Source organism: Gadus macrocephalus, chromosome 21 (assembly GCF_031168955.1).
Source record: "Gadus macrocephalus chromosome 21, ASM3116895v1".
NCBI lineage: Eukaryota > Metazoa > Chordata > Actinopteri > Gadiformes > Gadidae > Gadus > Gadus macrocephalus.
This window is the reverse complement of record NC_082402.1, coordinates 2081128-2106677: the sequence shown is the minus strand read 5'-3', so window position 1 is coordinate 2106677 and position 25550 is coordinate 2081128. Positions and strand designations below refer to the sequence as shown.

Here is a 25550-nt window from a genome sequence, read left to right as displayed (position 1 = left end):
TCTCTAGATCAAAGATTTACAATCAAGACAAATTTAATAAAGTTGATTCCATCTGAATGTGGTGTGACTGCCTTGCGCCGATGTGTTTAGTTTACAAAGGCAGAAATTAAAGCAGAGGTTAAAGCTGGGGTATCAAGGCTCAGAGGTTAAATCTGGGGTATCAAGGCTCAGAGGTTAAAGCTGGGGTATCAAGGCTCAGAGGTTAAAGCTGGGGTATCAAGGCTCAGAGGTTAAAGCTGGGGTATCAAGGCTCAGAGGTTAAAGCTGGGGTATCAAGGATCAGAGGTTAAAGCTGGGGTATCAAGGATCAGAGGTTAAAGCTGGGGTATCAAGGCTCAGAGGTTAAAGCTGGGGTATCAAGGCTCAGAGGTTAAAGCTGGGGTATCAAGGCTCAGAGGTTAAAGCTGGGGTATCAAGGCTCAGAGGTTAAAGCTGGGGTATCAAGGCTCAGAGGTTAAAGCTGGGGTATCAAGGCTCAGAGGTTAAAGCTGTGGTATCAAGGATCAGAGGTTAAAGCTGGGGTATCAAGGCTCAGAGGTTAAAGCTGGGGTATCAAGGATCAGAGGTTAAAGCTGGGGTATCAAGGATCAGAGGTTAAAGCTGGGGTATCAAGGATCAGAGGTTAAAGCTGGGGTATCAAGGATCAGAGGTTAAAGCTGGGGTATCAAGGATCAGAGGTTAAAGCTGGGGTATCAAGGCTCAGAGGTTAAAGCTGGGGTATCAAGGCTCAGAGGTTAAAGCTGGGGTATCAAGGATCAGAGGTTAAAGCTGGGGTATCAAGGCTCAGAGGTTAAAGCTGGGGTATCAAGGCTCAGAGGTTAAAGCTGGGGTATCAAGGCTCAGAGGTTAAAGGAGGAGGGGCAGCAAGCTGGACAACAATGACCCGTAGAGCGTATCATTATATTAATATTATTATACGTTATATTATTATTCTTACATTGTTATATTAATATAATTAGATTGTTATTATAACATTATAACATTGTTTTATAAATATTATTACAATAACAATTAGCAGGCGCTTTTATCCAAAGCGACTTACATCGGTTTATACACACAATGACACACTGAGTCAAGCATGCAAGGCGAGTGTTTGCTCAGGGACACATCAACACTCAGCTAGGAGGAGCTGGGGATCGAACTAGGAACCTTTAGATTACAAGACAACTGCTCCACCTCCTGAGCTAAGCCAACGATTACATTGTTAAATTAATGTAACTCCTAAATATTCACACATGCCTCTTAACGTCACAACACGTCTCCGGCGTGTTGCATGCTGGGAGAACGTGACACTCTCAGTGACCGCCGGGCCGACGCCTCCTGAGCACGGCCAGGATGGAGGTCGTCATGACGACGATGCCCCCCACGCCACCGATCACAGCCCCCAGTACGTCGCCATGGTAACGCATCATGTGACACGTCTCGCCAGTGTAGAAAGTGGCACGACCAGATGCACACCTGTTGTAACGTAATGTTATTATCACCTTTTATAACATAGTGACATCATTAATGTTATTATCACCTGTTATAACATAGTGACATCATTCATGTTATTATCACCTGTTATAACATAGTGACATCATTCATGTTATTATCACCTGTTATAACATAGTGACATCATTAATGTTATTATCACCTGTTATAACATAGTGACATCATTAATGTTATTATCACCTGTTATAACATAGTAACATCATTCATGTTATTATCACCTGTTATAACATAGTGACAGCATTCATGTTATTATCACCTGTTATAACATAGTGACATCATTAATGTTATTATCACCTGTTATAACATAGTGACATCATTAATGTTATTATCACCTGTTATAACATAGTGACATCATTAATGTTATTATCACCTGTTATAACATAGTGATATCATTAATGTTATTATCACCTGTTATAACAGTGATATTATCAATGTTATTATTACATTTTAATGTTAGAAATCTTCTTTAGATCATGCCTTCATTTTAGTTTGCTGGTGTTCCTGTGAAGGTACCTACCACACACACACACACACACACACACACACACACACACACACACACACACACACACACACACACACACACACACACACACACACACACACACTCACCTGCAGCTGCAGCTTGCGGCGCCGTGTGTGTTGACACACACCCCTCCGTGGAGGCAGGGGTTGGGGGAGCAGGGGTCCCCGCTGGCCGCACGCCGCTCCCGGGCCCGCCCCCCGTCCTGCCCTCTGGCTGGCTCCGCCCCTGTGATGTCACCAGGGTCTGTGACGTCATCAGCACGCGCCGCTGGCCTCTCCTCGGTACGGAGGAGGTGGGTCAGGTCTGAGGACCACAGCGGGGGCATGGAGATATACAGTTATATACATGTGTATATACATGTATATACATGTATATACATGTATATACATGTATATACATATAATGGATAGATATATGTATATACATTATGAATTTTTACATCCATGGGACCATCAAGGCTTAAAGAGGCTTAACAAGGCTTAACAAGGCTTAACGAGGCTTAACAAGGCTTAACGAGGCTTAACGAGGCTTAATGAGGCGTAACAAGGCTTAACGAGGCTTAACGAGGCTTAACGAGGCGTAACGAGGCTTAACGAGGCATAACGAGGCTTAACGAGGCTTAACGAGGCTTAACGAGGCGTAACGAGGCTTAACGAGGCGTAACGAGGCTTAACGAGGCTTAACGAGCGATACCTGAAAGATAAAGCGAACGCTTCGTTTGACCTAAACGATCCAAACTGTGGAGAGCGGTCAGAGGTTAGAGGTCAGATGTCAGGGCTGAAAAAGCCCAGGATATGGGGCAACAGGTCAACAGGAAGGCCGGTACCGTTGAAGTCGGCGGTGATGATGAGGTCATCGTTCTTCAGGAAGCTCCGCCTCCCAAGCTGATCGTGGGACATGAAGGTGGGCCAGCCAAAGTCTTTGCCGCGGTAACAGCTGCAGCTGGGGTCCCAGGTGGCCGAGGAGGTCGCGGTGGGTCTCTCCCAGGGCCCCGCTGCGTCTGGGGTCAGGGGTCAAACACTTTGATATCGAATGTCTAACAATGTTAATATTATGTATCATTTCCAACCCAGTAATTAGCTTAGTATGATGTTTGGGGTGTGTTAGTGGGCGGGGCTAGTCAGTGGACAGGGCGTGTTAGTGGGCGGGGCTTGTCAGTGGGTGGGGCGTGTCGGTGGACGTGTCAGTAGGCGGGGCGTGTCAGTGGGCGGGGCCGGTCAGTGGGCGGGGCCGGTCAGTGGGCGGGGCCGGTCAGTGGGCGGGGCGGGGCCGGTCAGTGGGCGGGGCCTGCCAGTGGGCGGGGCCGGTCAGTGGGCGGGGCCCGTCAGTGGGCGGGGCCGGTCAGTGGGCGGGGCCTGTGTACCGGTGGTGAAGCTTCGGCTGGAGGACATGGTGCGCGTGGCGTCGGCGTCCTGGTCCAGCACCGTGACGGTCACCTGCCGGTGCAGCGCCGGCCACTCCATCACCGCGTCGTCCGGCCCGGAGCACAGGTGGACGGTCAGGGCCAGGTGGTCCCGGGAGGAGGGCTCAAAGCCCCGGGGGTAGAGGCGGAGCCCGAAGGAGTAGCCCTCGGGGCTGGAGTAGCAGCGGCTGGTGAGGGCCGTGCCCGGGGCCACGCCCACCAGCGAGAAGTTGGAGATCTGCCAGACGGCGCTCGGGCAGACGGTCTCGCTGAGCGTGATGTCATCGAGCGAGATGGCGCCCGTGGAGGAGGCGGAGCCCCGCACGCCCTGGAAGAAGTAGCGGAACTTCTCCGTCTGCCGCAGAGTCACATGGGCCAGGTGCCAGCGGCCCGACCCGTCACCTGGGGAGGGGGGGGGGGGGGTTACCTGGGAGGGGTTGTGTGTGTGTGTGTGTGTGTGTGTGTGTGTGTGTGTGTGTGTGTGTGTTACCTGTGATGATGTGTGTGTGTGTTACCTGTGATGGTGTGTGTTACCTTTGATGGTGTGTGTGTGTGTGTGTGTGTGTGTGTGTGTGTGTGTGTGTGTGTGTGTGTGTGTGTTACCTGTGATGGTGTGTGTTACCTGTGATGATGATGTGTGTGTGTGTGTGTGTGTGTGTGTGTGTGTGTGTGTGTGTGTGTTACCTGTGATGGTGTGTATCTTGCGGACCCTGCGGACCGCCCCGGTGCCGTCGTCCGTGCGGACCCAGACCACCAGCCGGCCCCCCGGCGTGAGGCCGGTCCGGTAGAAGAACTGGAGGCACTGCTGGTCCCGGCGCGGGTGCAGGACCCGGGACTCCAGCAGGGCGCTGGCCCCCGCCGGGACCCCCGCCACGTCGAAGCCCATGAAGTACCCCGCGTCTAGAGACACACACACACACGGGCACACACACACACACGGGCACACACACACACACACACACACACACACGGGCACACACACACACACACACACACACACACACACACACGGGAACACACACACACACACACACACACACACACGGGCACACACACACACACACAAAAAAATATGACCACAACCCCACAACAAGACCAGAACCAACGCCCCACAGTTTAAAAGCCTTTGGGGATGCTATGTTATAAGCCTTTACATAACCACCTCATTTGAATGTTGGCATTTGGTTCTGCGTGTGTGTGTGTGTGTGTGTGTGTGTGTGTGTGTGTGTGTGTGTGTGTGTGTGTGTGTGCGCGCGCGTGTGAGTGCGTGTGTGTGTGTGTGTGTGTGTGTGCGTGTGTGCGTGCATGTGTGTGTGTGCATGCGTGCGCTCGCGTGCGTGTGCATGCGTGCGCTCGCGTGCGTGTGCATGTGTGTGTGTGTGTGTGTGTGTGTGTGTGTGTGTGTGTGTGTGTGTGTGTGTGTGTGTGTGTGTGTGTGTGTGTGTGTGTGTGTGTGTGTGTGTGTGCGTGCGTGCACCTCGGCAGCGGCCCAGCAGGGTGTGGTCGGGCTGGCCAGGGGTGCTGAGGGTCTGGATCCAGTCTGCGTGGTCCTTCTGGTTCTGGATCATCCCACAGATGTTGATGAGCTCGAAGGAGCACTGGTCCAGTAGGGTCAGGCTCTGGGCTGCACAGGAAACCAGTCAACACTCCCACTACGGCCTCCTCATCCCCTATGTCCTGATAATCCCCTATGTCCTGATAATCCCCTATATCCTGATAATCCCCTATGTCCTGATAATCCCCTATGTCCTGATTACCCCCTATGTCCTGATTACCCCCTATGTCCTGATAACCCCCTATGTCCTGATAATCCTCTATGTTCTGATAATCCCCTATGTCTTGATTACCCCCTATGTCCTGATTATCCCCTATGTTCTGATAATCCCCTATGTCTTGATTACCCCCTATGTCCTGATAATCCCCTATGTCCTGATAATCCCCTATATCCTGATTACCCCCTATGTCCTGATTATCCCCTATGTTCTGATAATCCCCTATGTCTTGATTACCCCCTATGTCCTGATAATCCCCTATGTCCTGATAACCACCTATGTCCTGATAACCCCCTATGTCCTGATAATCCTCTATGTCCTGATAATCCTCTATGTCCTGATAATCCCCTATGTCTTTACAATCTAGAATATCCTATTCCCCAATAATCATAATCTAGAGTTTCCTGCATGGATACGTGCGTGCGCTTGTGTGTGTGTGCGTGCGCGCTCACCACAGTCGTACATGCGGTTGAGCCGGGTGAGGTCGGTGGCGCTGAAGTCGAGGCGCTGGCCGATGAGGGCGTTGAAGGCAGGGATGGCGGTGGTGATGGTGGGCACCAAGGGGTCCTTGTTGAAGGAGAAGGGCCGGTAGTGCATGATGGACTCGTAGTCGTACGCCGTGTTCAGGTCCGTGATGAAGTCGTCCTCGTACTTGTTGAAGTTGTGCTCCTTCCCTGCAGGGGGAACGGGTCAGGAACGTTCTGCTGTCAGGAAAGTTCTGCTGTCAGGAACGTTCTGCTGTCAGGAACGTTCTGCTGTCAGGAACGTTCTGCTGTCAGGATCGTTCTGCTGACAGGAACGTTCTGCTGACAGGAACGTTCTGCTGTCAGGAACGTTCTGCTATACAACCACCGCTATATTCTGGGAGGACACAGGACAACCTTACAACTAACCCGCTCTAGTCTAGTGTAACTAACCTACTCTAGTCTAGTCTAACTAACCCGCTCTAGTCTAGTGTAACTAACCTACTGTAGTCTAGTGTAACTAATCTACTCCAGTCTAGTCTAACTAACCCGCTCTAGTCTAGTGTAACTAACCTACTCTAGTCTAGTCTAACTAACCCAGTCTAGTCTAGTGTAACTAACCTACTCTAGTCTAGTGTAACTAACCCGTTCTAGTCTAGTGTAACTAACCTACTGTAGTCTAGTGTAACTAACCTACTCTAGTCTAGGCTAACTAACCTACTCTAGTGTAACTAACCCGCTCTAGTCTAGTGTAACTAACCTACTCTAGTCTAGGCTAACTAACCTACTCTAGTGTAACTAACCCGCTCTAGTCTAGTGTAACTAACCTACTCTAGTCTAGGCTAACTAACCTACTCTAGTCTAACTAACCCGCTCTAGTCTAGTGTAACTAACCTACTCTAGTCTAGTGTAACTAACCTGCTCTAGTGTAACTAACCCGCTCTCGTCTAGTGTAACTAACCAACTCTAGTCTAGGCTAACTAACCTACTCTAGTCTAACTAACCTGCTCTAGTCTAGTGTAACTCACCCGACCTAGCCTATTCTAACTAACCTACTCTAGTCTAACTAACCTGCTCTAGTCTAGTGTAGCTAACCTGCTCTCGTCTACCTAACCTGACCTAGTTTTAGGGAGGTTCCACAGACCTTCCAGGATCTGGTCCCACCAGATGTGGACGTAGTTGTCCCGGTCGGCGCGGGACTGCTCGTGGTAGAAGCCCAACGCGTGCAGCAGCTCGTGCTCCACGATGGCGCGCGTGTCGCAGCCAGCCCCGATGGACACGTTCTGGCCCTGGCCGTGGCCCTCCTTCAGGTCCCCCACGAAGGACCAGCACCTGGGGAGGACAGCTGCTGTGAGGTGGATACCAGGAGACTGGTTCTGTGACACCGGTACTGGGAGACTGGTACTGGGAGACGGGTACCGTGGTATTACAGGCTTTATGTTTTTAACTCTTAGAACTCTTCTTTAGTGGTGTTGCAGCTTAAACTGCGTAGTTTAAGGTGCTGGTGTAAAAGTGCATAGCTTAAGGTGCAGGAGTTGTAGGTTAAACTGCGTAGTTTAAGGTGCTGGTGTAAAAGTGCATAGTTTAAAGTGCTGGTGTTGCAGTTTATAATGCGCAGTTTAAGGTGCTGGTGTTGCAGGGTGAAGTGTGTAGTTTAAGGTGCTGGTGTTGCAGGTTGTGGTGTGGAGTTTAAGGTGCTGGTGTTGCAGGTTGTGGTGCATAGTTTAAGGTGCTGGTGTTGCAGGTTGCGTAGTTTAAGGTGCTGGTGTTGCAGGTTGTGGGGCGTAGTTTAAGGTGCTGGTGTTGCAGGTTGCGTAGTTTAAGGTGCTGGTGTTGCAGGTTGTGGTGCGTAGTTTAAGGTGCTGGTGTTGCAGGTTGCGTAGTTTAAGGTGCTGGTGTTGCAGGTTGTGGTGCGTAGTTTAAGGTGCTGGTGTTGCAGGTTGCGTAGTTTAAGGTGCTGGTGTTGCAGGTTGTGGGGCGTAGTTTAAGGTGCTGGTGTTGCAGGTTGTGGGGCGTAGTTTAAGGTGCTGGTGTTGCAGGTTGCGTAGTTTAACCTGCTGGTGTTGCAGGTTGCGTAGTTTAAGATGCTGGTGTTGCAGGTTGTGGTGCGTAGTTTAAGGTGCTGGTGTTGCAGGTTGCGTAGTTTAAGGTGCTGGTGTTGCAGGTTGCGTAGTTTAAGCTGCTGGTGTTGCAGGTTGCGTAGTTTAAGCTGCTGGTGTTGCAAGTTGCGTAGTTTAAGCTGCTGGTGTTGCAGGTTGTGGGGCGTAGTTTAAGGTGCTGGTGTTGCAGGTTGCGTAGTTTAAGGTGCTGGTGTTGCAGGGTGAAGGGCGTAGTGAAGTGCGGGTGTTTAGTTGAGGGCTCCTACCCGGACAGCTTGGTGAAGGACAGGTATGAGGCTTCTCCTTCGTAGGGTTTGAAGTCCACGCAGGACTTGAGGCGGTAGGCCTCCATGGCCTGCAGGATCACCCCCTTGGCGTTCAGGTCTGCGGGGGCGACAGCGGTCAGGGGGGATGGGGACGGCGTGCTCACGGGTTAGTGTCCACGGGATTCTAACCGCTTACCGAGGGAGTCGGTTAGGATGTAGGGGATGGGGAAGGTCCAGCGCATCGTCTCGTTCAGGATGGCGTTCCTCCGGGGCTGGAAACACAAAAACACACAACATATAACACAATGTAACACAATAAACACAAACATACATAATAAAACACAATGTACACACACACAACTTCCTGGGCTGGAAACAAAAACATGCACAACATACATAAAAACTAGGGCTGTCAAGCGATTAAAATATTTAATCGCGATTAATCGCATTAATGTCATAGTTAACTCACTTTTTTTCTATGCTAAATATCCCTTGATTTCTTTGTCCCATTAATTTTTCTTATCAACATGGAGAAGTGCATCGGCTTGCCTTGCGCAAATGTTTTTTTATTGATAACAACATTGCCATATACTGATCAAAATAGGACGATACAAAAAAAAAGCCTTTAGTGCAATTAAACGATGAACATAGAAACATACTGCCTTGAACATAGCAGTCAGGCTACTGCTTCTTTGTTTTGAGCCAAAGAAAAAAATATATAAAATATATATTTTTTTTAATAAAAAATGGTGTTAATCGCGCAATAAAAAAGTTAACACAGTTAAAATTGGTTTGCGTTAACGCCGATAATAACGCGTTTAACTGACAGCACTAATAAAACCTTAGAAACACAAACATCCACCCAAACAAACGACCACATGATAGGCCATCTTCCAGACAAACTGACCAAACAACAACAACAGTAAACAAAGATCTGTGTCTAGGATTCACTCACATCCCCGGCAATGTCTCCCTGGAACAGGTGATCGAGATCTGCAGAAACACAAAACGAACCCGAGAGCGGTCAGAACCACACCGGCCGAGCTGAGAGAGTGAAGTTAGAATAGAGCTAAGTTATGTTAGTTAGTTAGTTAAGTTAAGGTAGTTAGCAGACCTCTGTTGATCTCTGGAATGTCGTCCCGTAGTTCTCCTTTATCTGCATCCCCTCCTGACACACACAAAAACACATACACAGACACACACAAACGCACACACACACACACACACACACACAAACAGACAAAAACCCACACAAAAATACACAATCACAAACAACACTACCTCAGAAAACAGTTGGGTTTGCGTGCAGTAAGTTGAGAAGATGAACCATTGCCCCCTCTGTACCGACCGTAGCCCTGGGGGGCGGCATGCACCTGGAAGATAAGAGAGCAGTCAGTTGCAGGTCGGCAAACCCGTTAAAGGGCACAGGGTTTAGGCTGTAAAGGTGGGGTTACCGTCAGTAGCAGCAGAAGCCCCAGCAGGGGACAGCTCCTCCACGCAGCTCCCATGTTGAAGTCCGGAGGCTGAGTGGCACGATGCTCTGCTCATCACGCCAACATCTCATAAAGAGACGCAAACTTTGATCGGGCAATCTGCGCCCGTAATGAGTAACAGGGAGGCGGTGCACGCTTATGTAGCTCACCTGTACCTTCACATTCACCTGATGCTAATGCAGCTCACCTGGAGATCACCTGTACCTTCACATTCACCTGATGCCGATGCAGCTCACCTGGAGATCACCTGTACCTTCACATTCACCTGATGCTGATGCAGCTCACCTGGAGATCACCTGGACCTTCACATTCACCTGATGCTAATGCAGCTCACCTGGAGATCACCTGTACCTTCACATTCACCTGGAAGCTAACGTTGTTCATCTGTTCCCATTTTACATTTAGGGGATTCTGCTGACGCTTTCATCCAAAGTGACTTGCAACCATTTATTCACACATTCACACACCGAAGGCAGAGTCGACCACGCAAGGCGACAGCCAGCTCGTCAGGAACAGTCAGGCTCAGGTGTCTTGCTCAGGGGCACCTCGACACTCCGGGGATCCAACTAGCATCCTCCCGGTGGATAGTCAACCCGTTCTGAGCTACTGTCGCCTCTCACCTTCACCGGACGCTAGCGTAGCTCTTCTGTACCTTCATCCTGTCTTATCAGATTGATGCTTATCTGGCTAACCTTCCTTTATTATGTATTTTATAACCTCTACATCGGGGTCCTCATAGTCAGCATTTTAAACAGATTTGAAAGCCACTAAATCATCTTTAATGAGCCGTCTTTAATGGCTGAACGGTGTTATGAATAACTAGTCGAGCGTGAGGCTGATAATAATCTAATTTAAGGAGATAAAGTTAATCAATCCCAATAAACAACCCAACCAAACAAAGGCTTTGAAGGCTTTTTATAATAAAATTATTGTTTGACCTCATCTTATACTGGGCACAAAAAGTACAACCAGCTTCAGTTGTTGAATTCCGCTGATTAATATTGTTTAGATTAACCCATCAAAGGACACAAAGGACACGCCATCTCAGCACCTTCACCATGACAGTAAAAACCTGCTGAGTCTGAACTCTGGACACGTGGGTAGAGCCTGAAGTCAAAGGTCCACGCTTTACAGTGTTTTCTCCACCCTTTATCCAGAGAAACCAAGGACTAAATGAGATTTAGTGCCTGGCTCTGGGGACACTGGGCCCATCGCTAGAGCCAAAGGTCTTGTTGTTCCCGGGGGTTGAGCCCACAACCCCGCATGGGGAGGTTGCTTTGAGTTGGAAACTTCCACGACGTCGGAGTTCTGAGCTTTATTTAAAGGGGACCTATTATGCTTTTTCGACTTTTATGACCTATAAACGTTGTTATAATGATTGATCGTCATGCTTAACCATACACAAAAAACGATGTCGATTTTCGGGTAACTCTTCTGGGCGCTTTCAGCCTTCTCTGTCAACCCTCGGTTTCGTCCTTCTCCGCCCCCTCGCCCCCCTCCTGCCAACCCAACTCCGTTGTGATTGGTCACCTTCCTTGAAGCGCGCGCGCGGGCAGATTTGACCAGGCTCATGGGGGCGCGGCAGGAGTGCCTCTACGTAGATGATTTCCCGGAAATGTGAACAAGTGAATCGCAAACGTTGTCCCGAGTGTTTAGCGCTCTGCACTGCCACCCCAGACTGTCCGCAGGGAATGCGTCGAAATGCATGTACGTCATTATTTGACACTTTAGTATGGTTAAACATGACTATCAATCATTATAACAACGTTTATAGGCCATACAAGTCGAATATAGGTCCCCTTTAAAATCAGGGATTCAAACGTTTGCCACAGCTTTTATTCATATGCATATCTGCTCTGGTGTATTTCTTCTCTTAGCATCTTTTATTTATGGTCTTATTTTAACGTTTTGATTCCTGCCCATTTGGAGCAATACGATTGGCTGTTGTGTCTGAAGGGGGTGGTAGGAATAATCTGATTCCCTTGGCCCTGAGATGTTCTGTAGAAGGACTGCAGGGCAACAGAAGAATCATTAACCCTTTATTGAGGTTTAATCAGTGGAGAGAACACATAACTCTGTAGTAACACATCAACTCTCCTCATTCTCCACCAGGAGAAGAAAAACAAGACATTTTAGGTTCAGATTCAGGAGTCCAGATCCATCTTGACTCAGCTCCACATCATGTTTCTGGACCCAGAGCCATCCTGTTTCTAGACCCAGAGCCATCATGTTTCTAGGCCCGGATCCCACTGAAACACTCCACATGTATGCACATGATTTGCCTTTGTAGATGTATTTAAAAAAATTATTGGTCTATAGATTTACATTATTTGTGTGTCAAAGAGCAACACGTCTGGTTTCGCTGCCACAGAAACAATTCTGGGATCTGGTGAAAAAAAACACAACAAAATGACATGATAAGTGTGTGTGTGTGTGTGTGTGTGTGTGTGTGTGTGTGTGTGTGTGTGTGTGTGTGTGTGTGTGTGTGTGTGTGTGTGTGTGTGTGTGTGTGTGTGTGTGTGTGTTTTACCTCCTACACCGCCATGGGTTGGATGGGGACCTCTGTATTCACCAGGGACGTTATGTCTGCAGAAACAGAGATCATCAAATCTCTTTTCAACACAGGAACCCAAAACCTTCGCTACCTGTCTGTCAGCTACCGGCCTCTCTGCTACCTGTCTGTCTGCTACCGGCCTGTCTGCTACCTGTCTATCTGCTACCAGCCTTTTTGCTACCTGTCTGTCTGCTAGCGGCCTGTCTGCTACCTGTCTGTCTGCTACAGGCCTGTCTTCTACCGGCCTGTCTTCTACCGGCCTGTCTTCTACCGGCCTGTCTGCTACCGGCCTGTCTGCTACCTGTCTGTCTGCTACAGGCCTGTCTTCTACCGGCCTGTCTTCTACCGGCCTGTCTGCTACCTGTCTGTCTGCTACCTGTCTGTCTGCTACCAGCCTGTCTGCTACCGGCCTGTCTACTACCTGTTTGAACTTGTCTGTCTCTCTGACCTGTCTCTCTTCCCATCAGTGTCCTACCCGTCTGTCTGCCTCCTGTCTGTCCTATCCCGTCAGACCCCAAACCACCCGTCTCACAGCGTGGGCGTCTCACCCTCAAAGTCCAAGAGGATGATGAGGTCGTCGTTCTTCAGGTAGCTACGGCGGCGCAGGTCGAAGTGCTTCACAAAGTTGCTCCACCCCCAGGACGGCCCGCGGTAGCATCCGCACGCCGGGTCCAGCGTGCCCACCTTGGACGGTTCGTCCCACATCAGCCTCCCGTCGGCCACTGGGAGGGAAGAACGCAGACGTAAGGGGGTCTTCAAGCCGCAGCTAGCGGCTAGCAAGCGCCGTAGCTAGCGGCTAGCAAGAGCCGAAGCTAGGGGATAGCAAGAGCCATAGCTGACGGCTAGCAAGCTCCGTAGCTAGCGGCTAGCAAGAGCCGAAGCTAGCGGCTAGCAAGAGCCGAAGCTAGCGGCTAGCAAGCGCCGTAGCTAGCGGCTAGCAAGAGCCGAAGCTAGGGGCTAGCAAGCGCCATAGCTGACGGCTAGCAAGCGCCACCTCAAGGCCAAATCAGAGGTCTTCCAAACCACCAGGTTAGCGGTTTGGAAGACCTCTGATTTAACCGCCAATATCCCCGGAGTATTGCAGAAAGGCATCTACTATAAGCCTCCCACTCTGAGGTATTATCTAGAGTTCATGGAGTCCTTAGAATTACTGACACATGAAAGACATCATAAGTAATGATGCAGAGTAACACAGTAACAGACTCACACACATCCTGTAGATCTTGCTTAGTGGGGACTCACTGGTCCTCACTGCTACAGAGTCGATACACACACATCCTGTACACCCTGCCAGTGGAGACTCACTGGTCCTCACTACTCCAGAGTCGATACACACACATCCTGTAGACCCTGCAGTGGGGACTCACTGGTCCTCACTACTCCAGAGTCGATACACACACATCCTGTAGACCCTGCAGTGGGGACTCACTGGTCTTCATGTCGGTGGTGAGGCTGCGTGCGGTGGACATCCTCTGGGTGACGTCGGGGTCCTGGTCCATCACCACCAGTCGGGCCTGCCGGTTGACGGCCGGCCAGTCCATCACCACGTCGTTGTCGCCGCTGACCAGGTGGAAGTACAGCCCGGTGTAGTCGCCGCTGTAGTCACTGTAAGTGGAGCGCGGTACGACTTGCACGCCGAAGGCGTACCCCTCGGGGCTGTAGAAGGGCGGGCTGTTGATGGGGATGGTGGCGTCCCGCCCCTCCATGATGCGGGAGAAGTTCTGGATCCGCCAGACGGCGGCGGGGCAGGCCGTCTCCGTCAGCGCCACGTCGTCCAGGAACACGCCGCCCGCCGCGGCCGTGGCCCCGCCCCGCACCGCCTGGAGCGAGTAGCGGAACTTCACCGTCGACGCCACGGAAACGTGAGCGATCTTCCAGGAGTGGTCGGAGTCGGCTGGAGGAAACAGGAAGGGAGTCTGTGAACGTCTGATCACAACAAGGACCTCTAGCTGCCTAGGCCCTAGACCCTGTCCTAGCCTCCTAGACCCTAAACCCTTTCCTAGCCTCCTAGGCCCTAGACTCTGCCTTAGCCTCCTGGACCCTAGACCCTGTCCTAGCTGCCTAGACCCTAAACCCTGACCTAGCTGCCTAGACCCTAAACTCTGCCCTAGTCTCCTAGACCCTGTCCTAGCCTCCTAGACCCTGTCCTAGCTGCCTAGACCCTAACCCTTGAGACCCTCTCAAACCCTTCAAATGTGTTCATCAGAAAGGTCTCATCAGACTAGGACCCAGTACAGAGTCCGCCCAGGACCCAGTACAGAGTCCCGCCCTAGGACCCAGTACAGAGTCCGCCCAGGACCCAGTACAGAGTCCCGCCCTAGGACCCAGTACAGAGTCCCGCCCTAGGACCCAGTACAGAGTCCCGCCCCAGGACCCAGTACAGAGTCCGCCCCAGGACCCAGAACAGAGTCCCTCCAAGTGCTGAGTCCCTCCCCAGTACAGAGTCCAGGCCTGTGAAGCACCAGGCCCCCCTAGGCCTCTCCCAGGGTCTCACCGTGGAAGGTGTGGACCTTCCTCATCTTGCGGATGGTGCCGGTGCCGTCGTCCTCCCTGAGCCAGACCACCAGGCGGTCCTGGGGGTCTCCGGTCATCTTGTAGAAGAACTGCAGGCACTGGCCCGTCCTGCGGGGGTAGAGGGTCCGGGACTCCAGCAGGGCGGAGGTCTGGGGGGGGCCCGACGACGTGTCGAAGTACATGAAGTGACCGGCGTCTGGAGACAGCGAGACGACGTCATCACGACGTCACAATGACGTCACGATGACATCACGATGACATCACACATCACCTGATGGTTTAGTTCAGTGGTGTAGTAGTATTTAGGGTGTAGTTAGGTGGTTAGTAGACGGAGGTGTAGTTTAGTGGTGGGGAGGTGTAGTTTAGTGGTGTAGTTTAGTGGTGGGGAGGTGTAGTTTAGTGTTGTGGTAGTTGGGATGTGCAGTTTAGTGGTGACGTAGCAGTTAGGTGTAGTTTAGTGGTGACGTAGCAGTTAGGTGTAGTTTAGTGGTGACGTAGCAGTTAGGTGTAGCTTAGTGGTGACGTAGCAGTTAGGTGTAGTTTAGTGGTGACGTAGCAGTTAGGTGTAGTTTAGTGGTGACGTAGCAGTTAGGTGTAGTTTAGTGGTGACGTAACAGTTAGGTGTAGTTTAGTGGTGTTGTAGTTGGGATGTGTAGTTTAGTGGTGACGTAGCAGTTAGGTGTAGTTTAGTGGTGTCGTGTAGTGGTGTTGTAGTTGGGATGTGCAGTTTATTGGTGACGTAGCAGTAAGGTGTAGTTTAGTGGCGTAGTAGTTTGGAGGTGTGGTTTAGTGGTGACGTAGCAGCAGGAGACCCGTCGGGTGGTGCACCTCTGCAGCGGCCCATCAGGGTGTGGTCCTCCGCCCCCGGCCGGCTGGCGGTGTGGACCCAGTCCGCGTCGTCCGAGGGGCTCTGGATCATCCCGCACACGCTGTCCGTCTCGAAGGCACACTGGTCCAATAGGGTGAGGGGGCCGGCTGGGGGCGGGACAGCAGCTCATTGGTCGAGGGAAATGGAATCAGCTCATGCTTGTGAGGAATAGACTAGTAAAGTATAAAGAGCTTCACCGAACTCTCGTCTCTAGAGCTCAAAGAACTCTAGTCTGTAGCCTCTAGAGCTCACAGACCTCTCGTCTCTAGAGCTCACAGACCTCTAGTCTGTAGCCTCTAGAGCTCACAGTCCTCTAGTGTCCAGAGCTCACAGTCCTCTAGTCTGTAGCCTCTAGAGCTCACAGTCCTCTAATGTCCAGAGCTCAAAGACCTCTAGTCTGTAGCCTCTAGAGCTCACAGACCTCTAGTCTGTAGCCTCTAGAGCTCACAGTCCTCTAGTGTCCAGAGCTCACAGACCTCTAGTCTGTAGCCTCTAGAGCTCACAGACCTCTAGTCTGTAGCCTCTAGAGCTCACAGTCCTCTAGTGTCCAGAGCTCACAGACCTCTAGTCTGTAGCCTCTAGAGCTCACAGTCCTCTAGTCTGTAGCCTCTAGAGCTCACAGACCTCTGGCCTCTAGGTCTTCCACTCACAGCAGTTGTACATGCGGTTGAGCCGGAGCACGTCCAGGCGGCTGAAGTCCAGGTACTGGCCGATGATGTTGAAGAAGGCGGGGATCTTGGTGGTGACGGTGGGGGCCGAGTCGTTCTTGTTGAAGGAGAAGGGGCGGTAGTGCATGATGGACTCGTAGTCGTACGCCGTGTTCTGGTCCGTGATGAAGTCGTCGTTGTACTTGTTGAAGTTGTGCTCCATTCCTGTGTGGGAGAAGGTTGGTCCGTTAAGGGCGATCGGAGGACTGAGGCTCACTCAGGGGAGCCGGTCTCCAGAGGACACCCACCTGGGATGACCTGGTCCAGCCAGATGTCCACGTAGTCGTCGCGGTCCGTCCGGGACTGCTCGTGGTAGAAGCCCAGCGCGTGCAGCAGCTCGTGCTCGATCACGGCCTTGTGGTCGCAGCCGTCGCCCAGGGACAGGATCTGCCCGTTCTGCTGGTCCCCCACGCTGGAGAAGCACCTGGAAGGAGAGCCCGCCAGCAGAAGGGGTTGAGGCGTCGGAGTCACCCCAGGGCTCTGCTGAGAACACCACCGTCGGCGTCCCCGTCGGCAGCGCACACACATGTCACTCCACAGGGCCGCTCAATATGGAGTCACGTTCACTCCCACAACACCCGAGAGTAGTCTACGCATAAGGATCTGAGGTGCTGAGCCGTGGGCTTCTCCCAGTGACGTCACCCACCTGAGGGACCAGTTCCCCTCGGATCGTGGTCTGGGCACTGAGCCTAGGTCTAGTTCACTGGTCCCTGGTCCCCAGGCTGGTTTCTGGTATTTAGGCTGTAGTACTGGCCTTCACGCTGGTTCTCTAGTACTGACCCTTTGGTTCGGGTCTCTATAATGGTTTCACATACACACAGTACGTAAGGTAGAAGGGAGGTAGACTTGCCCGCCTCTCTTCTCAAACTTGATGAAGGTCTTCTCTCCCTCGTAGGGCTTGAAGTCCACGCAGGACTTGAGGCGGTACATCTCGAAGGCCTGGTGGACGCAGCCCTTCGCGTTCAGGTCTGAGGGGCAGGAGAACGGTTAGCGTGGGAGACATGCAGCGCTAGACGCTAACCTCTAGGGAGGCTAAGGGTTAGGGGTTAAAGATAATGGGTTGGAGGTAGGGTTAAGGGTTAGAGTTTAAGGGTCAAGTCTTAGGGGTTAAGGGTTAGAGTTTAAGGGTCAAGTCTTAGAGGTTAGGGTTAAGGGTTAGAGGTAGGGTTATGGGTAAAAAAGCAGGATTAGGGATGAATTTCGGATTACAAATTAGAGGTTAAAGGCACCCAGTGCAACTTTCGAGGCTTAAAAATAAACATTCAATTTCTAGTCTTTTTTACACGTAGTAAGTTTCAATAACTCCATACCATTACATACCGACATTTAAGCAGCAAAGATGAGACGTCGTTGTGTGGTGAGAACTGATACAAAATCGATAACAACAACAATGCCGCCATTTTCTTTATTTTTTGTAACCTACAATAAATAAAGCAGGCTTCCAGTCAATGGAAAAATGGCTTCTCCCCACCGGCGATTGTTGTTGTTTACGATTTTCTATCAGTTCTCACCACACAACGACGTCTCATCTTTGCTCCTTGAATATCGATATGTAATGGTATGGAGTTATTGAAACTTACTATGTGTAAAAAAGACTAGAAATTGAATGTTTATTTTTCATTGAATGTTTACATAAAGTTGCACTGGGTGCCTTTAAGGGTCAGGCGTTAAAGGTTAAGGGTTAAGGGTAAGAGTTAGAGGTCAGGACGCACCGAGGTCGTCTCCAAGGATGTAGGGGATAGGAAACTTCCATCTGTAGCGTGTATCCACCAGCGCGTTTCGGCCTTCCTGCAGCAACCGACCAGACGTTGACGCGTTACACATTCACGTGAGCAGGGTTATGGTTTAATAATCAAACAGAGCCTTACTGACCGGTAGCAGGATGTCCCCCTCTACCAAGTTGTCCTTTGAACCTGTAGTACGACACGTGAAATATGCATCACATCTTCATTCAGAAATACAGCGTAACTTGGAGGATGAACAGTCTAAGTCTCATAGTGACAAACAGTAGTAGTAGTAGTAGCAGCAGCAGAAGTACTTGAAGCCTAGTACGCATTAGTAGTTCTACTCACCCAGATTCATCAGGGGATTCACATCCTCTCCGTTCGGATAGACCTCTGGAAGCATCGGTACACTGTCATTACACACTTTGTGCTCCAACTGCAGCACCAATGCTACCAGAGTACTACTTACATGCACTCACTAATCGGATTACATCATAATGCAATACATTATGATACATTCAGATACTACATACAACCTGACACAGTATAGCTACAAATAACTTATTATGCACTCAATATATATATATATATTAGAGCTGTCAAGCGATTAAAATATTTAATCGTGATTAATCGCATTAATGTCATAGTTAACTCACGATTAATCGCAAATTATTTTTCTATGCTAAATATCCCTTGATTTTTTTGTCCCATAATTCTTCTCATTTTAATTCTCTTATCAACATGGTGAAGTGCATCGGCTTGTCTTGTGCAAATGATTTTTTATTGATAACAACATTGGCATATACTGATCAAAACAGGACGATACAAAAAAAGAGCCTATAGTGCTATTAAACGACTGCTTTGAACAAATGTCATTTGAACATAGCAGTCAGGCTACTGCTTCTTTGTTTTGAGCCAAAGAAATTTTTTTTTTTTTTTTTTTTTGTAAATAAAATATTTACGTTAATCGTGCGATAAATTTTTTAACGCCGTTAAAATTGGTTTGCGTTAACGCCGTTAATAACGCGTTTAACTGACAGCTCTAATATATATATATATATATATATATATATATATACACACATACATACACACACACAAACACACGCACACGCGCACACACACGAAAAAATCATTTGCATACCATGTACATCTTGAAAACGAGGTATCTGGAAAAAAAATCGGATTAGTCCTTAATACCATGTATTGCACATACAATGTTAGAATATATTTAACTTGTTACATAATGCATGTTGAACGATAACTCACAGAGTGCGCGGCGGTTAGGGACGCCAGTCCGATCAGCAGCAGCAGCTTCATCATGGCCATCAGACACGAGTGGTCCTCATTACAGGTAGACTGAGCTTTAAACGAGGATGTCTACCAGCTGAGACCTTTATACCTGAAAACGGTTTATACCTGCCGTAAAGTCGGATCCTTGAACCAGATTACTGATAGCTGAATTCTGTATTTATGGTTCAGGTAAAGTCTGATGCTCATTAAACAATAACGTTAGACCTTCACCAATAACAATATGCAGCAAATAAAGTGACTGAGTTTAAAGCTTTCAGACTTTTAAATCAATGTTAACTCATGAAAGACATCCACATTGTCATGATCAATGATATATTTATATTAAAACGCATAAAGATGGGACTAAAGCACAGCATTGCCATCTGCTGTTGAGTTTATGTATCACATGCGTGTGTTTCTACTACTTTACTTATTTTTTTCTAGTCTTTCTTCAGCTGAATTACTTATCACACTTCAGAATTTCAAAAATATATCACAGTATATTATTACACACAAAAAAGTTAATTTAACCCATACAATTTAAGATAATTATTAGACAAAAACGATCGTCTCAGTAAAATGGCGTTTAGTCTTAAGTCTTTACTTAAGATGTCTTATGCTATTGTTAAAATGGCGGTTAGTCTTTTAGTCTTTATTTAAGATGTCTCATGCTGTTAAAATGTGATTTTCAACGTCGTAATATTTGATCAGTATTTGCCTCTGTATTGCGTCCTATGGTGCAGTGGTTATGAGCCTCACTCTCTTGTTGGCGGACCGTGTAAGTTTTCAGATCATCGAGTATAAGATAAGGCTTTTTGTTTATGAATTTATGCATTTATGGTCTTATCCGCGGACTAATAGGTACGTTTTCTAATAAATAGCGCGGTAACGAGACGAGGTGGCCGAGTGGTTAAGGCGATGGACTGCTAATCCATTGTGCTCTGCACGCGTGGGTTCGAATCCCATCCTCGTCGGAAAGTGATTTTCATAAATTATTCCGTTTTTACTTCGCTTTGTTTTTGCTAGTCAACGATTACATTTAATATTGTACTTACTGTCGAATTCGTCGTCCGTGGGCCACTACCTCACATGGATATCCATCTGTTTGCTTTTAGTGGTTTTGTTCACTCTCATCGAACATGTGAGGACGTACTGTTTATCGCTTATGCTGCGTGACAGCTCTCTTTTTATGAAAGATGCAATGCCGTATTTTGCAAGATAGGCCGTTTTTTTTTTTTTTCCACTACAGGTGAACGACTTCGCAAACTCAGAATCTGGGAACATAGCAGCCAAGACGCTACTAATGTCCTCGTTCGATTTGAAGGAATTATGTCTGCTCACCGTGGAGAACCCACAATACCTCCGCCTTCTGGGTTTCTGGTGGCGACACAAAGCCGGTTAACGCCGTCTGATGTGAAGTACTAGCCACGGATGCTGAACTTTTCAGTCCACTTCTTTCAAATAATACGGGCATCGGTGTAGTCCCGCTAGCTGCCACGGAGTATCGGATATATTTCTGCGACCTCATGTGGGACTCAAGAGCTTTTGCTCCCATGGTCCCTAGTATGAATGCCTTTCGGGATAAACGACACCTTGCCTCGTAGTCACCTGCCTTCTCCAACCACCCCCGAAACTTATCCTCCTCAAACCATTTCTCATTGAATTTGCACCGTCCCACCCTGAAAGTAGCGCAAGTTGGCCTAATGATGTCAACCGTCACTAGCTTAAAGTAGCGCCAGCAAGTTAGCCTACTTGAGTGACTGATGTCAACGTTTTCGTAACGTAAAACTCCTGAAAATGCCGTAATTAAAAGACGCACTATGTGATTTGTTGTGTGCGACAATTTCCCCTAGTCTTAAAAAAACCTCTGCAAAATGTAATAGGCCTACCTAGAGCAAATTTACAGTAAATTTAAGACAATTTATGGCTTTAATTTCACACAAAAAAAAAGTAAGACTTTTTAAGGACCCGCGGGAACCATGCATCATATTAAAATAAATGTTCCCGTTTTTAAATAAAATAACTGATCCAATAAAACGAATTTGTGTTTCACATTTTATTTAAAAGTTTCAAACCCGATCCCACTTTACTAAGTCCGGATAAATTACAAATGGAAAGTTTCTGTTGAATGTTTTTAAAGAAAATCCCAAAATCTCAGAACATTCCTCCTCTTCTTTACCTTTGGTTTAGGGGTCTCGATCATGCTGAAAGGCCTCGTTGTGCGCCCCTTGACCCACGGTTCTGGGTTCTGTGGCGCTGTAAGTGCGGTCCGGTCTAGAAGAGAGAACAATCCTCTCCCCTCTGGCCCCACTCAGGTCCTCAGGTACCTGAGGCATCGAGGAGGAGGAGTCACGGTTTATGAAGAACTGAGCTATACTTCTGTATTGGTACTTTAGACGCGATCCTACCGTTCTACCGTCCCACTCTGTTCTCCCTCCTACCTGCGGGTCGTCCTGCCGCTGCGGCTGGCGGCGGCGGTGCAGGTCGATGGCGTACTGGTACTTGGCGGAGTCCAGCCCCAACAGGCCGGCCAGCCGCGCCCCAAGGAAGTCACACACTGCAGGGGGTAGAGAGACACACGGTGAACCCTGAGATATCGGGGTCAGTGTTGAACGCGGTCCACTGCCTCCCGCACCAGCGGGCGTAAAGAGCCTAGAAGTCGCTCTGCATATCATGATGTAAATAGTTACAGATACTTTATTTGATATTCTTTATATGTTAGGGGTCGGTGTTGAGACTTGACTTACATTTTTGATTACCAGAGTGTGCGTGCATGCAACCATGCATGCCAACATACACACAAAAGCACCTGAAGCTGTCAGCGCTGGTAACCTTAGGAGAACTAAAGTAATGCTGAAGGACAGGGAAGATTCTCTCGGAAAATGCAACTGCTTGTAAATTTATATTTTTTATAACAGCAAGGTGTATTCATTTTGACTGTCGCAGTATAAGTATTTTTATTTGAACTGTACTAATTTTTTATTTTCATACATATTCGTGTCCCTTATCTTGTAGGCCTACTGAACATTGACTGGTGCTGAGTGTCGGTTTTGGGAATTGTATGTGACTGTTGATTGTGTTTATTTTATCACGGTGCTGCCTTCTTGGTCAGGTCATTCTCATAAAAGAGATTTTAATCTCAATGAATTTCTACCTGGTTAAATAAAGGATTGATTGATTGAATGATTGATTGATTATATGATTGATTGAAATGCATGCAGAATGTTACAAATTGTGACTTTCACTAGCAAATAACACGATAAGAACGTCATCTGTCACAAAATATGTTCAGAAACTGAGCTCAATTAAACGTCACGTAAAACAATGTAAAGACATGAACGCTAGAAAATGTGTGTGTGTGTGTGTGTGTGTGTGTGTGTGTGTGTGTGTGTGTGTGTGTGTGTGTGTGTGTGTGTGTGTGTGTGTGTGTGTGTGTGTGTGTGTGTGTGTGTGTGTGTGTTACCGCAAAGGGTCATCTTCATCACCAGACCCCCAGTTTTCCTCCACGACCTCCAAGTCTAGGGAACACAAGAGAAGAGTGAGACGATGCAACAGATTTAGTGTTCAGAGAGAAGAGTGAGACGATGCAACAGATTTAGTGTTCAGAGAGAAGAGTGAGACGATGCAAAAGATTGTGTTTAGAGAGAAGAGTGAGACGATGCAATAGATTTAGTGTTCAGAGAAGAGTGAGACGATGCAACCGATTTAGTGTTTAGAGAGAAGAGTGAGACGGTGCAATAGATTTAGTGTTCAGAGAAGAGTGAGACGATGCAACAGATTGTGTTCAGAGAGAAGAGTGAGACAATGCAACAGATTTAGGTTTCAGAGAGAAGAGTGAGACGATGCAAAAGATTTACTGTTGGTCTGGAGTCGTTCACCCTCTCTGATGGCTCCCTGAGCGTCTCATCATGTGTTGGATCTTCCTCATCCTCTTCCTCCTCCATAGTCTCCCCACTGGCGAAGTGGACCACCCTCCTCTGTTGACACACACACATTTTTTTACTTAGCTGACCACGAATGGGTTTTCCAAACACATGCTCTTATTTTGAAGGTTTGTTATGTCTTTGTCTGGTTGTTCTTGAGGGATGATTGTGTGAGCAATGGAGAGTTCAAGGTAAACCTTTTGTCTGCCTATCAGATAACCAGGAAGTCATTAATTGGCCAAATGGTTGTGTTTCAACATCCTCAAAAGGCCTATCATGCAATAGATAACAATATACACCCAATATACAGATACAAGATAAACACAGATCAGTTAACAATGAGTGTTTCTGAACACCGCGTGATTACGTCTCAACCTGATAGTCGCTCTTATCTGGGACCTCGTTGTGCCTCCAGCTCGTGTTTCAGGGCGCGACTGATCAACAGCTCTCTGAGGTCGTGGTCGAAATGTCATCAGAGGGAACTTACTTCCTGTCGGTCCTCCATCCCACAGCTGGGTCCCAGTAGCCTTGGACCAGGAACCACTTCTCCTGCTGGGAGAGACCTCGTCGCTCCAGGATTTCCTGGACTCCGCCGGCCACACCCCCATGCCCAGCTGGCCACGCCCACACTGTACCCACACAGGTCGGGCACTTGTTTGAGTGGCAGGAATGAGGCCAGACGTGTTTTAACCGTATAATGAGCTTTATTGTAATCGATCAATACAACTTATTCTGATCATTAAATACCGTGAAAAATGAAAGATGATTGACAGCATAGGCAACAAGTTTTTTGTTTTGTTTTGTAAACCATCCCATGATGCAACACGGCGTGCTAGGAATTGTACTTCCTTCGGATCAAATGACTGTAGATAACTGAACACAAAGTGCAAAAGGCCACCTGATAGGCTGATGTATAAACACAACAGGAAGTAGCAGAAGGATTTAGTATGTCCTGTCATGTTGCCACAGCTCCCACTGCGGAACGATGGCTGAGAACACTCTACGGGTTATAGGACACCACTTCTAAACAGCCTCCCTTCCAACGATTAAACAACATCTTAGAACATGACATCATCTTATAAATACAAAATGTACATTTCCCCGCTCGCCTAGACTTCTAGATATATGTTGTGATTGTTCGATTATGCAGAACTCTGTGATACATTCGAGGCAGTGCTTCCCGGCTGCTTAACGAGACTGTTAACGAGCCCTCCAGGTGTTTCTACAGGTAAGCTGATTAACGAGTCCTCCAGGTGTTTCTAAAGGTACACTGATTAACGAGACTCTTAGCGAGACCTCAAGGTGTTTCTACAGGTGTGCTGCTTAACGAGACTGTTAACGATTTCTTCAGTTGTTACTACAGGTATACTGCTTAACGAGATCTTCAGGTGTTTCTGCTTAACGAGACTGTTAACGAGACCTTCAGGTGTTTCTCGGGTACGCTGCTTAAAAAGATTGTAATGAGTTCTACAGGTAATGCAACAGCTGGTGACCATTAAATGTGGCCAGAGAATTAAAAAAACAAGCTGGACTGGAAACGTGGTTGGCAAGCAATGCTATATTGTAACATTTAGTGTATAGTGTAAAAAACAAATCTAATCTATCATTAAACATGAGTAATACATTAAAAAGCTAATATTAATAGGGGGTATATTACAAAGTCCCCAAATCATCACTAATATACGACTCAACATCGTAACCCACTTATATCGAGTTTGGAAACAGAATCATTAAATAAGAGATGCTACCTCGAGTATAAAAAGAAAGACAGCAGAGGAGGAGAATCCAAAAGAACCAAAACTTTAAAAGAAGCTTGAATGCTTTGAGACGATTCAAACCACATATAGACGTGTCTCGTGGTTGTCGGGGTTCTGTTTGGTTCCCGGTGGCACCACTCAGCTGACACCGGGCAGGAAGGCAGGTCGGTTATCGATTATCGTTGAAGGATCCTTAATGAGTGGCTGGGCGCTCATGATGAGGTCATCATGTAGTGACACACCTGCGGTCAGCCAGGGTCACACATTACCGCCGCAGGTGTGTGGGCTATGGTCCCACCGCATGGGGGGGGGGGGGGGGGCAGAGGTTCTGTTAAGGGCATGCTGATAATATTAATACTAATCTGTAATATCGTTTGAATAGTGTTGTTCAGTTCTGAGTGTCTGACACTCTCTCTTCACCCGTCATGAAGAACAAGGCCGACAGCATCTGGTCCTCTTTAACTTAAAGTCGCCATCTTAAGGGGCGTGAGTTACCTTAAGGGTACCTTAAGGGTTATTTACCTTAAGACCAGGGGTCGTAACTCTTACTGAGAGAGCTGGAGGTTCTGGGACCACAAAGTTTAAGTCCTCCCCTGTTGACTGAGGCCAGGAGCTCCCCCTGTGGCTGGGAGAGGACTAGCAGGCTAGGCTAGCAGGCTAGGCTAGGAGGCTAGCAGGCTAGGCTAGGAGGCTA

At 48.4% G+C, this 25550-nt stretch overlaps 3 protein-coding genes and 1 non-coding gene across 5 annotated transcripts; 1 reads left to right on the top strand and 3 right to left on the bottom strand.

The window, feature by feature from the left end:
* Window positions 1-87: 87 nt before the first annotated feature.
* Window positions 88-10159, bottom strand: mep1a.2 (meprin A, alpha (PABA peptide hydrolase), tandem duplicate 2). 2 transcript variants are annotated; one of them, XM_060041576.1, is made up of 15 exons: window positions 9666-10159; window positions 9478-9546; window positions 9372-9396; window positions 9138-9191; window positions 8979-9016; window positions 8220-8295; window positions 8024-8141; window positions 6803-6990; window positions 5647-5868; window positions 4900-5046; window positions 4107-4322; window positions 3384-3824; window positions 2847-3020; window positions 2116-2323; window positions 88-1461 (listed from the first exon to the last, which is right to left on the bottom strand). In XM_060041576.1, exons 2-15 carry the CDS (start codon window positions 9529-9531, stop codon window positions 1296-1298), a joined length of 2127 nt encoding a protein of 708 aa, XP_059897559.1. In that variant the 5' UTR covers window positions 9532-9546; window positions 9666-10159; the 3' UTR covers window positions 88-1295. The 2 variants fall into 2 exon arrangements, with proteins under 2 accessions (XP_059897559.1, XP_059897560.1); XM_060041577.1 differs by having other exon boundaries at window positions 9984-10159.
* A 1383-nt stretch (window positions 10160-11542) lies between these two features.
* On the bottom strand, window positions 11543-19444 carry mep1a.1 (meprin A, alpha (PABA peptide hydrolase), tandem duplicate 1). Its single transcript, XM_060041633.1, has 14 exons — window positions 19153-19444; window positions 19028-19052; window positions 18232-18276; window positions 18032-18072; window positions 17872-17947; window positions 17010-17127; window positions 16408-16583; window positions 16103-16324; window positions 15413-15559; window positions 14565-14780; window positions 13500-13964; window positions 12619-12792; window positions 12047-12102; window positions 11543-11902 (listed from the first exon to the last, which is right to left on the bottom strand). The coding sequence occupies exons 1-13, from the start codon at window positions 19210-19212 to the stop codon at window positions 12050-12052; spliced, it is 1818 nt and encodes a 605-aa protein (XP_059897616.1). The 5' UTR covers window positions 19213-19444; the 3' UTR covers window positions 11543-11902; window positions 12047-12049.
* A 624-nt stretch (window positions 19445-20068) lies between these two features.
* trnas-gcu (transfer RNA serine (anticodon GCU)) lies at window positions 20069-20150 on the top strand. The gene has a single exon. It is a non-coding gene; the product is annotated as a tRNA-Ser (tRNA).
* A 1027-nt stretch (window positions 20151-21177) lies between these two features.
* Window positions 21178-25546, bottom strand: LOC132450411 (protein FAM177A1). The gene is made up of 5 exons (XM_060042526.1): window positions 23587-25546; window positions 23055-23153; window positions 22640-22694; window positions 21618-21733; window positions 21178-21503 (listed from the first exon to the last, which is right to left on the bottom strand). The coding sequence occupies exons 1-5, from the start codon at window positions 23602-23604 to the stop codon at window positions 21363-21365; spliced, it is 429 nt and encodes a 142-aa protein (XP_059898509.1). The 5' UTR covers window positions 23605-25546; the 3' UTR covers window positions 21178-21362.
* Between the last annotated feature and the right edge of the window lie 4 nt (window positions 25547-25550).